This window comes from Ahaetulla prasina, chromosome 1 (assembly GCF_028640845.1).
Source record: "Ahaetulla prasina isolate Xishuangbanna chromosome 1, ASM2864084v1, whole genome shotgun sequence".
NCBI classification, from domain to species: domain Eukaryota; kingdom Metazoa; phylum Chordata; class Lepidosauria; order Squamata; family Colubridae; genus Ahaetulla; species Ahaetulla prasina.
In genome coordinates, this window is record NC_080539.1 from 107,590,087 (window position 1) to 107,605,971 (window position 15,885).

Consider the following 15,885-nt stretch of genomic DNA (forward strand, 5'->3'; position numbering starts at 1 on the left):
CCGCCTTTCTCTTAGAGTTTTATAATAGCCGATTCAAACGGGATGTGTCTTAAAAGACTTGATATGGCAAGAAACTGGGCCTCAAGGAAGAATCTATATATAGATAGCCCTCAACTTATAGCCATCATTTAGCAACTGTTTCTTATACTTATGACCATTGCAGCATCACAAGTACTTGACAATATGAAATTCTGGTGTTACATGATTGCAATTGCGACTTTCCTAACAATTAAAGTCAATGGGTGAACCTGGATTCACTTAACAAGCAGATAATTCATTTAAAAACTGCAGTGATTCTCTTAGAACCATGGCTAAAAAGATCATAAAATCCAGTAGGACTTATCTCACAACCACCTTGCTTAGCGACAGAAATTCTGGGCTAAATTATCGTAATAAGTTGAGGACTATCTACATATATTCAGAGGTCTAGTCCCAAAGAAGAAATGGTGGGTGCCCCTTCCACATCTGTTTATTGGCCTGTAAAACTAGGTTTTTCTTCTGTATCCCTTGGGAAATATTTAGTTTCAAGACACTATAAATATATTTAAGATAGCATCCTTGTTAACAGGGTTGTTTAATCAGGGGCTAAAGGAATCATGAAGAACTTGATTTAATGGTGCAATGTTCTCAGGGAAAGTATTTTGGTTATTTCGTCCCTTAAATCATAATTCAAAATTTGCTTTGGAGACAGCCAATAGTCGTTTTGAGTTTTTTAAACTGAGGATACAAGGCAAACATTATTTTATGTTGCAATATTTCATGTTTTCATATTCCGATGCCTGCTTTTCTTTTTAATGCTGTAACTCAATTTCGTATGAAAGTCCTACGCAGAAAAAGTAAATAAATAAATAAACAACCATCACCTACATTAGCTGCATTTGCTCAACTGATATTTCTGATCAAACAAGTTTTTTTGAAATTCTACAAAACCCTTCAAAATCTATCATCAGCCTTTTATAGGTTGCCTTTGGTGTTTTTTTTTTAACATTAGTATTTCTAATAAGAGAAAGAAATGAATATATCAGCTATCAGAATCAAGACTCCATGACCTAAATAACATATATAAAATCATGGCGCCTTAAAAGAAGAGAGCTGACAAGTAAATGCCTAGAGTGCTTGTATAAATGGCATGTTGTTTATAGTATTGTGAAACAGAACATCTTTGTGCTTTTAAAATGCTTCCTTAGAGACCTAGTTTTCAAAGTTTTGCATTTAAAAGCTCCACCAGCAATGCCTTGACATGTTAGTTGAGCATACATGTACTCACTCCAAATATAGGCTAGATAATATTTGGTTGAAAATATTCAGATTTTGCATATATAACCTTCAACGAGACTGCATCTTCTAAACTGATGAATCAATCATCCCAGGGGGAAAGTGTGTGTGGTGTGTGTGTGTGTGTGTGTGTGTGTGTGTGTGTGAGTGAGTGAGGGGGAGGAGACAATCACACCATCTGTATGAAAAACGCTATGCATCATCTCAAGCATGAATGTGTTACTTCGCTTTGAAATACTAAAGCATATCACATATTTTGATTTTGAGTATTTGGAGTTTTTAAATATAATGACACATAAAATGATTAAGCCCAAAGGACTGTTTCATGGCTGCATGCTATGAACATTATATAAAATACCACACAATTTCCACGTGCATCAGTTCAGAAGACACCCGGAGGTGTTCCCAGGCATAAGATTGTTATTCTGAATGAAAATATGAGCTCAGCTATATTTGAGTTAACATATAAGACATACCGTATATACTCGAATATAAGCCGATCCGAGTATAAGCCGAGGTCCCCAATTTTACCCCAAAAACTGGGGTAAACTGGGGACTCGAGTATAAGCCGAGGGTGGGAAATGAGGCACCTACCGTTGAAAGCCTCCTCCCTCAGCTGAGAAGGCTGGCTCCCCGCCCGCCTCTCACTGCACCGCAGGGCTTCCGTCCGTAAAATGTGAAAAAAAAAAAACTGAGTATAAGCGTATAGACCGAGTATAAGCCGAGGCTTTAAAAAAAAAACTGAGTATAAGCGTATAGACCGAGTATAAGCCGAGGGAAGTTTTCAGCACAAAACGTGCTGAAAACTCAGCTATATTTGAGTTAACATATAAGACATAACTATGATTATTTGTAAAGTTATTTACAAATAACTAAGGGACTAAAGAAAGATTTCAGTTTTTTTTAACTAAGCTAAAAATATCCAGTTGTATATATTTAGGCAATTCTGAGTTTTAGAAATACAGTGTTAAATGAAATATTCCAGAGATTGAATACGATTTGTGATACGCAACCTATAATTAAGCATACCCAACTCGATTTGGAAGCTGTGGTAAATCAAAGTTAATTAAAACCAACAAAAACACTTTCCAAATCTGTTAATTACAATTATGTGGAGAAAATAAGTTATTCCACCAGTTGTAAGGTGGAATATGATGAGTCATGAAAAACAATGTCAGTTTAAGAGTATATAGTACTTCTAAACATCATGAACTGATGGCCATGTCAAAAAGATTTGCATTTTTAGAATGATTAGGAAGGAGGGGGCAGCATTAGTGCCCCCTAAGCTTTGGCACTCTAGGGCGGTGCCTACTTGGCATTCACCTAAAGGACGTATCCCCTAAGTTTTGGCGCCTATAGTCAGTCAGTGCCCCCTAAGGTTTGGTGCCCTGGGTGGTGCCTGCTTATCATTCGCCTAAAGTCAGAGAGGTTCTGCTTGTTTCTATTGCTATCACCCATAGCTTATTCTGATATTCAGATCCTACTACATAGATGCATATAATCATATTTGTGGTCTACTTAAAAGAGATTGCTTTTTCAATCACTCCTCCCCCCAACCTTATTTACTGAGAAATCCTTCAGCTGTTTTGCATTAAGATACTTACTTCACAGGAGGAACCCAAATATCCTGTAGGACACTGGCAAATTTCAACAGCAGATGCATCTTTTTGTCCAGTCAATAAGTCATTAGCAGATTCCAGGCTGACACCACTCAACCTAATATATAAGGATAAAGTAGAGGAAATGTTCATGATCTGGAAAGGTAACACTGTATTTATATTTGCTATGCTAGACTGGGTGCTAATGGGAGGACAGCTCATGTGTTTTAGTTAAAAGTAAAATGGGTTTTCCAAAAATTGATCGTCTCTTTTGACTTAGTAGTGGACATGTTTAGACTACAAGTAGTCCTTGACTTACAACAGTTTGCTTAGTGACCATTCGAAGTTACAACGGCACTGAAAAAAGTGACTTATAACCATTTTTCACACTTACAACCGTTACAGCTGCCCCATGGTCACGTGATTTATATTTGGATGCTTGACAACTGACTCACATTTATGACCATTACAGTGTCCCGGGATCATGTGATCCCTTTTGCAATCTTTTGACAAGCAAAGTCAATGGGGAAACCCGATTCACTTAACAACCATGTTACTAATTGAGCAACTGTAGTGATTCCTGTAAGAAATGTGGCAAGAAAAATTGTAAAATGGGGCAAAACTAAACAAATTTCTCGCTTAACAACATAAATTTTGAGCTCAACTTTGGCTGTAAGTTGAGGACTATCTGTATAGCATAGCAAATCCACGTTAGAACATTGTCACACACATATTATTAGCCTTAGGAAGACTGCTTAGTTTGTAAATTGCATGTTTTACTTATGCTGCAGGTAGACCAAGAATTAGGCTGACTGAGAAACTGTCAAACACATCTTCTTATCCTACTGAAAAGTAATGAAATATTAAATTAGATTTATAGATTTGACATTACTTCAAAATATGTTTTACTTTGGAAAATGATGTTATAGAAAAAATACTTATTCTAAAGTGAACTGCTTTTCTTTACTAAGATTCTATAGACTAATCAATATAAGGAGAGAGATAAAAAAAGCTTTTCTCTCTATTATACAAGACATTCTTCATAGTCTTGTCCCAATACAGTAATAAAGATTTGATAAGCACTGTATGCTGTATCATGAACACATGAAGAAGCTAGTCTGTAGACTAGAGGAAATCTAACTATGTGGTTGCTAAGAGTCAACAATGACTTCATGGTGCACAATCAATCAATCAATCAATCAATCAATCGCTAGGTGAACCTAGGAGGCTAGACGTGGGATGGGGATTTAAAAAATGTGGATTTTAAACTGTGGATTTAAATGCTGTTATGCCCCCAGAGTCATTGTATGTGAGTTGAGCAGCTAAATAAATTTGTTCAATAAATAAACTTATGCAACTCCAGAATTCACAAAAAAGTTGCCCCCTGGGAGTTTGCAAAAAACAGAACAACAACAAAAAACACCTGAAAGACTCTCAGATTGTGAGGAACAAGCTCTAAGCGGACTTTCATGTGTTTTGCACTGAGGAGAGACTTCCACCTAGCCACTCTGCCCTTAAAGCCTAGATTAGTAGAGGACTGTAGTGATGGTTGTCCTTCTGGAAACTGTGTCCCATCTCCACACAGGATCTTTAGAGTTCAGTCAGAGTGACCATCAGGTTCTTGGTCACTTATCTTACTAATGCCCTTCTCAGTTTGACCAGGTGACCAGCTCTTCAAAGAATCCTGGTTGTGCCAAACTTCTTCCATTTAAGAATTATGGAGGCCACTGTGCTCTTAGGTACCTTCAGTGCAGCAGAAATTTTATTGTAGCCTTCCCCAGATCTGTGCCTTGCAATAATCCTGTTTGTACTTCATTAAATTAGGAATATTAGTCACAATCTAATGAAAATCTGAGCATACTTCATCACCCAAATCAGTAATCTTTAACTAGAAGAAGTCAAGCATTAAGGAAGCAATCTTACATATGTTTATTTGGAGGTAAATTGTACTCAGGTAGGATTTGTGTTTAGGAATTTTAATAAGAAAGAACTAAATAAAATTTCTAGGGTATTTACACTGAACTAATTTAGGTGGACATCTAAGAAAGCTAAGAAGTATTGGGACCAGATTTGTACTTTAATTCAGAGAAATCTTAAAATAAATGTAGTCAAAACTAGAGGTTTTTCTTCTAGATTTGATGTACGTAAAAATATACGGGACTTTACTTTCATACATGATAACAGCAGCAACACTTTTATATAGAATAGAATAGAATAGAATAGAATAGAATAGAATAGAATAGAATAGAATAGAATAGAATTTTATTGGCCAAGTGTGATTGGACACACAAGGAATTTGTCTTGGTGCATATGCTCTCAGTGTACATAAAAGAAAAGATACGTTCATCAAGGTACAACATTTACAACACAATTGATGTCAATATATCAATATAAATCATAAGAATTGCCAGCAACAAGTTATAGTCATACAGTCATAGAGATGGAAGAATTCATCAAATCCCACAACAGAAGAATGAATAGATGGAGCAGTTAATGGAGTGAGCAGAAATAAGAAATTGACTGCTTTGATTTAAAAAAAGGAGTTCATTTGGCTTTCTTTTTACATGGAAAACACTTTTGAACTTTTTGCTTGAAACTGAAAGAAATGAAATTTTAACTTTGAAATTTGATGATTAGAGGGTTTGTGTAATACTTTGTGTTACGGTTAATCTTAGAGCAAAAACTTATATCATTTTATACTATCTGTACCAAAGAAAATCGGAAGTTATTCTTTACTTGGTTCTTTTTTACTTTTTTCTCTTTTTTCCCTGCCCCTTCAATTTTGCTTTATCCTTGACCCCCTTTTTTGTTTTAAACTTTTTTCCTATTTCAGAATAACAAAATTGGAAGGGACCTTGGAGGTCTCTTAGTCCAACCCCTGCTCAAACAGGAAATGTTTGAGAAAATTTCAGAAAAATGGTTGACCGATCTCTTCTTAAAAATCTCTAGTGTTGTTCCTTGTTCTGAAACTTAAATGTTTTGGGGGAAAAAAAGCATCTTATTTTTATATATAGGTTCTCCCTTGGCTAGCCTATCAAAATCAAAATTAGGTAATATATCAGATATTTATCCATAAAGGATTTATAGAAAAATAATAAACTAATTTATCTAAATTGATACAATCCCATAAAAATCCAGTTGATTTACTATTACTGTAACATATTTCTTAATTCTAATGTTACTATCCAAGCCTGAACATAAAATTTCTTTGCATCTTAACCAGTGCCTCTGGGAGCATTGCTAAGTAGTTAATTTTTGTGATTCTTTACATAACCCCATACTACCATTGGAAAATGTTTTAATTTGACCCTAATTTTCTAACTACCATTAGCAAGAGAGTCTCCTCAGGGTGAAGTATCATTTTATACGCTAAGGCAGCTGGAAGGTGGTCAATTAGCCACATTTTTATTTTAAAAAGTGTAACCTAGTGAAACATTCCGATGCATGCAGAGGCTCTATGTGATGTGACTGTATTTATTTATTAAATAGATGTATATGGTCACCCAATTCATACATGGTGGGATATAGTATAGGATCTACAATAGCAATAGCAATAGCACTTATATACTGCTTTATAGCACTCTTTAGTGGTTTACAGAATCAGCATATTGCCCTCAACAATCTGGGTCCTCATTTTACTGACCTCGGAAGGATAGAAGGCTGAGTCAACCTGGAGCCTGGTGAGATTTGAACTGCAAAATTGCAGGCAGCCGGCAGGCAGCAGAAGTAGCCTGCAGTACTGCACTCTAACCACCGTGCCAACACAACTCATCTACAAACTGGTTTTAAAACTTCAGGCTCCCAAATCGTGGGGGATGGGAGGTTCCATATGTCCTACAGGCCACTGAGCAATAAACTCATCTGAGAAGTTATTACATTGCACAGTATTTCTGACTCTCTATTTCTGGGGAGTATTTAGATATAACATAACATAACATAATAACAGGGTTGGAAGGGACCTTGGAGGTCTTCTAGTCCAACCCCCTGCCGAGGCAGGAAACCCTACACCATTTCAGACAAATGGCTATCCAACCTTTTCTTAAAAAATTCCAGTGTTGGTGCATTTACAACTTCTGCAGGCAAGTTGTTCCACTTATTGATTGTTCTAACTGTCAGGAAATTTCTCCTTAGTTCTAAGTTGCTTCTCTCCTTGATTAGTTTCCACCCATTGCTTCTTGTTCTACCCTCAGGTGCTTTGGAGAATAGTTTGACTCCCTCCATACAAATATGGAAGAAAGCAACATTTCTGACAAAAAGTCCATTAGATGTCTAGTTTTATATACTTTGCTATATATGGAATTTTGTAACGCTAGAATCAATGAAGATTCACCTGATTTTTTTTTTTTTTAGAAATACAGTGTAGAAGGAGTACATGCATTTTTAAAATCATTTATATCTTCTCTTCACTTTTCATGCTACCCAAAGCATTTTTCCAATAACAGAGATAGTCTAACATGTAGTAGACATTCCAGAAATCCATTATTCATATTGAAGATGTTGTCCTTGTACTATATTCCCATTGTTAAATTTTCTTTTAAAATGAGGCAGAAGAAATAATTTTTAAATGTACGCTACGATTTGTTAAGGCCAAGAATAAATCAAAAGAACTTAATATCTACCCATAACAAAATTTACTGGTATTTTTACTAACCTATTTACCTACAGATTGTCTTTTCCTAGTGCTACGTAATATAATTTGGAGCAATGAGAAACAGTTACACACAGAACATTTCACTCAGGATTATTCCACATTTGTATTCACTGAATGGTCCCAATTTTCATTAGGTTCTGCTATTTGGTAAATGGTATTTTAATGTGTTTAACAGTTTTTATTCATTGAAAAAAGCTGCAGTGCAATTTTTCCCCACTTCAGTGTAGCAATTTCTATTCCTCTGTGTCGTTCAGCAGACATTAAAGTACATAATGTTGGCAGTAATGGGATACCGGATCTTGGAGATACTTGAGAAATTCAAGTATCTAGACCAAATATTTAATATGATTGCTAGCGTGGCAGAGACCGTTGACTTCTAAATGCAAACGAGATTAAGCAAGATGCAGCTTTTGAAGCAATAGCAATGCAGTTTACGGTCTGCTATTACATTAACTGTTGTATCCTGAGATTAAAAAGAAAGGAAGGGAATCACCAGCACCGTATGATACTATTGGAAAACTTCTAGGTCACATTGTCTACATTTCACGCCACATTATTCCCTAGTTGAATTCACTGAGTGGTTTCAATTCCCCTTAAGTACTGAGACTAAACACAGGCTACAAAGCTGCTACTGACCTTTTAAACTTTGGAAATGGACTTTTTGCAGCCTAAAATAGAAGTGGTAGGTGTAATGTATTTGAATTTCTGGAGGGAAATTTGGGCAGGAAAATACACGTTCCCGATTGGCTGGTGGCCAAGCCAAAACACTATATAAAAAGAGATGTTTGCCAGTGGTTCTTTGCTGGGTCTCACAATAAATCAAAGAGCTGTTGTCACTAAGATCGTCTCCTGCCTCTTCATTGCCCAGACTTAACAGTCGGAACTTCTCACTGCCTAATTGTCTCTGAGAGGTCCAAGCCAGAGAAAGTGTGACTTGGTCACAACAGTAAAGCATTTTCTCTTTAAAAATGTATTGCATTTTGAATGTCTAACAATTGTTTAAGAGCTGTGGTGGCACAGTGGTTAGAATGCAGTATTGCAGGCTAATTCTGCCGACTGCCAGCAGTTTGATTCTCACTGGCTCAAGTTGACTCAGACTTCCATCCTTCGAAGGTCAGTATAACGAGAATCCAGATTGCTGGAAGCAACAAGCTGATTCTGTAAACTGCTTAGAGGGCTGTGAAACCCTATAAAGCGGTATATAAGTGTAAGTGCTATTTATTTATTTATTTTTATTTATTTATTTAATTTTGTCATAACAATATACACAAGCATCACACAAAACTATTATATAATATTATATAATATACAAACATATATATGAGGAGAAAAAAGGAAGTATAAGCATGCATATATATACATATACATATACATATACATATACATATACATATACATATACATATACATATACATATACATATACATATATATATATATATATATATATATATATATATATATGTTTTCTGAGGTTTTCGCGGGTGTTTGTATGTAGGTCTTTGGTTATTCGGGTTTTCTCCCGCGTAAAATTGGAAGTGTCTTGGCGATGTTTCGACGAAGTCTCATTTGTCATCTTCAGGCTTCAGCTTCATGCTTCTGGGAGCAATGTGTGATTGCAGCTGTTTCTTCCTTTTTAACTGCTAGTGGGGGTTTGAACTGATTGGGTGGGAGCTTGGCTGTGCTCTGATTGGATGGGGTTTTTTTGTGCTCTGATTGGCTGAGGGTGTGTCCTGTTTGGGTGGGGGCTTGGTTGTGCTCAGATTAATGTGAGTTGCAGGGGGATTTGAGCTGGTGAGTTGCATTGCTGTTGTTTGGCTTCGTGTTTGTGGTCATGCTACATCTTCATAGTGGGTGTCTGTCTGCTGTATGTATGGATTGGAGGGGTTTGAAATGGCTAATGTTGCAGCTGCGGTCTGGCTTCTGGTCCTTGGTCGTGCTTCCTGATCAGTGTGGGTTTGGGTCTGCTTTTTGGGTGGATGTGTGGTGGTGACATCCTGTGTGGACCTCGTGAGTGTGGGTCTGGTGTCATTCCTCATGTTAGGGGCTCGTTTGTCAATAAGGGCGGGTTTCCAAATGGCTGGTAGGCGGGAGGTATCATCTCATTTGTTCATGCTGTGAGGGCGTTTTTCTATCTCGATGGCTTCTCTGATTATTCTGTTGTTAAAGTGTTCAGTTTTGGCGATAGTTCTGGTCTTTTTAAAGTCAATATCGTGTCCTGTGGCTTTAAGGTGTTGGACCAGGGAAGAAGTTGGTTCCTCTTTTTTGACTGAGTTCTTGTGTTCTTTAATGCGTGCACTTATTCTTCTGTTGGTTTGTCCGATGTATGTGGTGGGGCAGGCGGTGCATGGGATTTCATATACTCCTTGATTTTCTAACTCTAAGAATAAGTGCACGCATTGAAGAACACAAGAACTCAGTCAAAATAGAGGAACCAACTTCTTCCCTGGTCCAACACCTTAAAGCCACAGGACACGATATTGACTTTAAAAAGACCAGAACTAAAACTGAACACTTTAACAACAGAATAATCAGAGAAGCCATCGAGATAGAAAAACGCCCACACAGCATGAACAAATGAGATGATACCTCCCGCCTACCAGCCATTTGGAAACCCGCCCTTATTGACAAACGAGTCCCTAACACGAGGAATGACACCAGACCCACACTCACGAGGTCCACACAGGATGTCACCACCACACATCGATCCAGAAAGAAGACCCAAACCCACACTGATCAGGAAGCACGACCAAGGACCAGAAGCCAGACCGCAGCTGCAACATTAGCCATTTCAAACCTCTCCAATCCATACATGTAGCAGACTGACACCCACTATGAAGATGTAGCACGATCACGAACACGAAGCCAAACAACAGCAATGCAACTCACCAGCTCAAATCCCCCTGCAACTCACATTAATCTGAGCACAACCAAGCCCCCACCCAAACAGGACACACCCTCAGCCAATCAGAGCACAAAAAAACCCCATCCAATCAGAGCACAGCCAAGCTCCCACCCAATCAGTTCAAACCCCCACTAGCAGTTAAAAAGGAAGAAACAGCTGCAATCACACATTGCTCCCAGAAGCACGAAGCTGAAGCCTGAAGATGACAAATGAGACTTCGTCGAAACGTCGGCAAGACACTTCCAATTTTACGCGGGAGAAAACCCGAATAACCAAAGACCTACATATATATATATATATATATATATATGAAAAAAAACAATAGGACAGGAACGGTAGGCACATTTGTGCTCTTATGCACGCCCCTTAAAGTCCTCTTAGGAATGGAGTGAGGTCAACAGTAGATAGTTTTTGGTTAAACCTTTTGGGGTTATGAGAAGAGACCACAGAGTCAAGTAATGCATTCCAAGCACAGATAACTCTGTTACAGAAGTCATATTTTCGGCAATCCAAATTGGAGCAGTTGACATTAAGTTTAAATCTATTGGTACCTATTGTATTATTTCAGTTGAAGCTGAAGTAGTCTTTAACAGGAAGGACATTACAATAGATGATTCTATGAGTTAAACCCAGGTCCTGTCGAAGGTGACCGAGTTCCAAGTTTTCTAAACCTAGGATTTCAAGTCCGTGGGATAAGGTATTTTGTTGGTTATGGAGGAGTGGAGAACTCTTCTTGTAAAATATTTCTGGACACTTCAATTTTACGGGAGAAAACCCGAATAACTAAAGACCTATATATATATATATATATATATATATGAAAAAAAACAATAGGACAGGAACGGTAGGCACATTTGTGCTCTTATGCATGCCCCTTAAAGTCCTCTTAGGAATGGAGTGAGGTCAACAGTAGATAGTTTTTGGTTAAACCTTTTGGGGTTATGAGAAGAGACCACAGAGTCAAGTAATGCATTCCAAGCACAGATAACTCTGTTACAGAAGTCATATTTTCGGCAATCCAAATTGGAGCAGTTGACATTAAGTTTAAATCTATTGGTACCTATTGTATTATTTCAGTTGAAGCTGAAGTAGTCTTTAACAGGAAGGACATTACAATAGATGATTCTATGAGTTAAACCCAGGTCCTGTCGAAGGTGACCGAGTTCCAAGTTTTCTAAACCTAGGATTTCAAGTCCGGTGGGATAAGGTATTTTGTTGGTTATGGAGGAGTGGAGAACTCTTCTTGTAAAATATTTCTGGACACTTTCAATTGTATTGATGTCAGAAATGTGGTATGGGTTCCAGACAGGCGAGCTGTAATCAAGAATTGGCCTAGCAAATGTTTGATATGCTCTGGTCAGTAGTGTGGTGTTTTTGGAAAAGAAGCTACGTAAGATTAGCTTAAAAACTCTTAGAGCCCTTTTTTGCTATGTAGTTACAGTGGGCTTTGGCACTTAGATCATTAGATATGAAAACTCCAAGATCTTTGACAGGGTGGGGGTCATCTGTAAGGTAATGTCCATCAAGCATGTACTTAGTGTTTGGGTTCTTTTTTCCAATATGTAAGACTGAGCATTTGCTGGTTGAGATTTATAGTTGCCAAATTTTAGACCAAGCGGTTAGATGATCAAGGTCTTTTTGAATGGTAGATGTATTGTCAGTGGTGTTACACAGTTTGACATCGTCAGCAAAGAGAACACAGTTACTTGAGATATGGTCACAAAGATCATTTATGTATGGTATAAAGAGAGTTGGTTCAAGAACGCTACCTTGAGGAACGCCACTCTTGACAGGAACAGGATTTGATACAGCATTACCAATTTTAACCACTTGTTGTCTGTTAGACAGAAAAGCAGATATCCAATTGTGAAGGGGTCCTGAAATGCCATAGGATTTTAGTTTTAGGAGGAGTTTATCATGTACTACTGAGTCAAAAGCTTTGCAGAAGTCTATGTAGATTGCATCTATTGTTTTGCCTAGATCAAGATTTGTAGTCCATATGTTTTTACAATGGAGAAGTTGTAAGTTGCATGATAATTTTTTTCTGAAACCAAATTATTTATTAGAGAGTAGGTTGTGTATTTCTAAGTGGAAGGTAATGGATTGGCTGATGATAGATTCCATTACTTTGCAGGCGACGCAGCATAGGGAGATTGGTCTGTAATTTTCAACTAAGCTGGGGTCTCCTTTTTTGAAGATTGGAATGACTGTGGCTAGTGACCAAAGATTGGGAAGGGAACTGGTCGTGAAAGCTTTATCAAAGATTATACTTAGGGGTTCTGCTATTTCAGATGCTATTGCTAAGTGCTAATTATGAATATATATTTCAATGCATTTTAATATGCTTGGTGGGCATGGCTTGGTGGTCATATGACGGGGGGCATGGCTTGGTGGTCATGTGACCAGGAAAACCAACTATCACACTTTACACAACCCCCCCCCCACAAAAGCTACACAACTGACTCACACACAATGCAAAAGCAGCTGGACTTCACACAAAATGACCCCTGCAACAAGCAGGAACTCCACAGAGTCACAGAGAGCTCAAAAACAGACTATCACACTTTACACAAAAAATACGGGTTTGGGCAATAGGTAATAAAAAAATGCTTTAAAAAGTAAAACAAAAGTTCCGACGATCGCAAGGCAAAGCTGATTGCCACAGCTGATTGTCAGAACATTTTTTTTTACTTTTTTAAAGTATTTTTTTACTACCTATTGCCCAAACCGGTAGTAAAAAAATGCTTTAAAAAGTTTAAAAAAAAGTTCTGAGAATCAGCTGTGCTCATAATGTGTATTGTAGAAAAATTATGGTGTTAATGGCAAAGGTCTAGGTACAATTTTTTTCAAACTTCCTAGATCACAAAAACTAATACAAGAATACCTGGAACTACTGCTGCCTGCTTCACATACACATAATATGATGATTCTTCATGAGCACAAACACTTCCTGGGGGTGGGGAGGTCTCTGAATCGAATGACAAGTTTTGCCCTTTCCAATGAACTATAGAAAAATGGCTGTAAATTGGTTGCATTCAAATGGTTTTGTGGGATGGTGATTGGTTCCCTCTTAGTTTCTCATGGAATTCTACCAAGTTCTGGAACCTTGGATTTGGAGGCACACTGTTTGAAAACTCTTGATCTAGTGCATGGATCCTATCTGTGTCAGAATGTTAATTAAAAAAATGGGACCTCAGAATGGAAGTACCCCCCCCACTCCAATCTTATTCAACTTTTCCCCATTTTGAACATCAGTATATGACGACAGAATAGAATGGACACATGTAACTTATTTACAATATAGGTGATTGTTCTGGATACATGTAGAATAGCAGTTTTGTATCTGTGTGGATGACTTTCTTCCTACAAGTGAAGAAAACGTGATCTCAGAATGGAAAGAAAAAGAAAAAGTTGACAGCAACTAAATGAAACTGGCTTAAGGAGAGTTGCATTGTTACAGAAAAATCGCATTCTAGTCCAGGGGTTTCCAACCTTGACAACTTTAAAACTTGTGGACTTCAACTCCCAGAGTTCCAAGGTGGCTGAGGAACTCTGGGAGTTGAACTCCACAAGTCTTAAAGTTGCCAAGGTTGGAGACCCCTTTTCTAGTGGATGTATCTGGGCTCACTAAGCCTTAGCTACAGAAACCCTGAAGAGGACTACTCTTAAAGGGGAAAGTTGGTGTCATCAAACAAAGCCCACTACAGACACTATCAATTGTTCTCTCCTAGACAACGCCGGATACCTTCTCTTATATTCCAGAGGTCTTCAAGCAATTGTACTGCCTTGACAATCCCTTGGAGGAAATATGTCTGATGCCATGTTTAACCTTGGGTACATTAAATAGACTTTTAGTTATTTACAGAATAAAAAAGGTAACACGGGCATAAAATTAGATTACTTTTAGAGGAGGCTTTTGAAAAATAAGAAAGAGGTAAAACAGTATATGTGTGGAGGAAGCCAATTCCGTGCATAAAAGAAGAAAAACAAGGAACAGAAGCAGGGGTTGCTGCGGGATCAAAGATCTCGACATGAGTGAAGGTAGAAGAGATGTAGTAGAGAAGGCTCAAGTGGAACACACAAAGAAATAAGAGAAGCAATGAGAGGTTAAGGCAAAGCTGTGAAGAAACTTACGAGCTGAGTGGTTTGTATTTATATTGAAGTGATAGGTCATCAGAACAACCTGTTACAGTTTTAAAGGTTTTCTCAATTTCTTTCAATCCAGTTTGTTAGTTTTGCACTTTATTTTTTTGCAAAACTAGTCTATTAATACAAAAATTGCAAATGAAAGTGCATGCAAAATTTATGAAGTTAAAAAAAAAAACCCAGGTAACTAAATATGCATAAGAAAAACCCACACAAAATATATTCATTTTTAGACATTATACTATTGTTTTATCTCAGGTATGTATTTATTTTCTGCTCTTGCTACTTTCAATTGTTTTAATAGCTAAAAATCATTCAATGAGATGGCAGCTGTATAACTGAATAAAATTACAAATGCTTTCAGAAAAGCATTTTAAAAAAAAAAAAATTGGCTGATGCTTAAACTGATGTAAACTTACGTGGTGTTCATTTATATTACAATGAAATCAGCAGCCCTTAATTTTGAGTAAACCTGTCTATAATTATACAAAGAAATCATTATTTCTATGCTGTTTTTTTTCTTAATGTGCCAGTTGTTAATAATGTATGTTGGCTCTATATCCAGCATGCTTAATTGAATCATTGAGAAAATTAGTGTACTGTAGAAGCACCAAAAAGAGCTCAGTTGATTCTATCAATAAATTTATAGGGTGCTAAAGTTAACCCCAAGCAGGCCCAATCATTCATAGAGTTAAACTAATTCAATTACCTTGTGGAGAGATCTAAATACAGTAAATTGACTTGTTTTGCATCCCTTGATCCCACCCCCTCAAATCCCCAGCATTTGGGAAAGTATGGTTGCCATGAATCCTGAAAGCATAGTCCATACCTCTGACTCAGAGGTGGGTTTCAGCAGGTTCTGACCAGTTCTGGAGAACTGGTAGTGGAAATTTTGAGTAGTTCAGAGAACCGGTAGTAAAAATTCTGACTGGCCCCGCCCCCATCCATTCTCCACCTCCTAAGTCCCAGCTGATTGGGAGGAAATGGGGATTTTGCAGTACCCTTCCCCTGGAGTGGGGTGGGAATTTGAGATTATACAGTATCCTTCCCCTGCCACACCCACCAAGCCACATCCACCAAGCCATAGCACGCCTACCAAGCCACACTCACAGAACCGATAGTAAAAAAATTTGAAACCCACCACTGCTCTGACTGCAGTTGCCAAGCAATGCCTTCTTGCTCCTACACAGCCAAATGGGGAAGAAGCTAGTACCACGAATCCTTACCAGCTCTCACATAGTTTAAGAGTTCAAGGATGTCACCTCCTGAAGCAAGGTGAGTGGGTGTTCTTGGTACCTCAAATGGTAATC

The 15,885-nt window shown here is 37.7% G+C and overlaps 1 protein-coding gene across 6 annotated transcripts in view; it reads right to left on the minus strand.

Annotated features, from left to right (window-relative positions):
• The window catches only part of LAMA2 (laminin subunit alpha 2), a 515,150-nt gene that overhangs the window by 228,926 nt on the left and 270,339 nt on the right, over positions 1–15,885 (minus strand). For all 6 annotated transcript variants that reach the window (XM_058172079.1, XM_058172060.1, XM_058172053.1 and 3 more), the window contains exon 15: positions 2,880–2,991. In XM_058172079.1, coding sequence (XP_058028062.1) covers positions 2,880–2,991 — 112 coding nt within the window. The remainder of the gene's footprint in view (positions 1–2,879; positions 2,992–15,885) is intronic.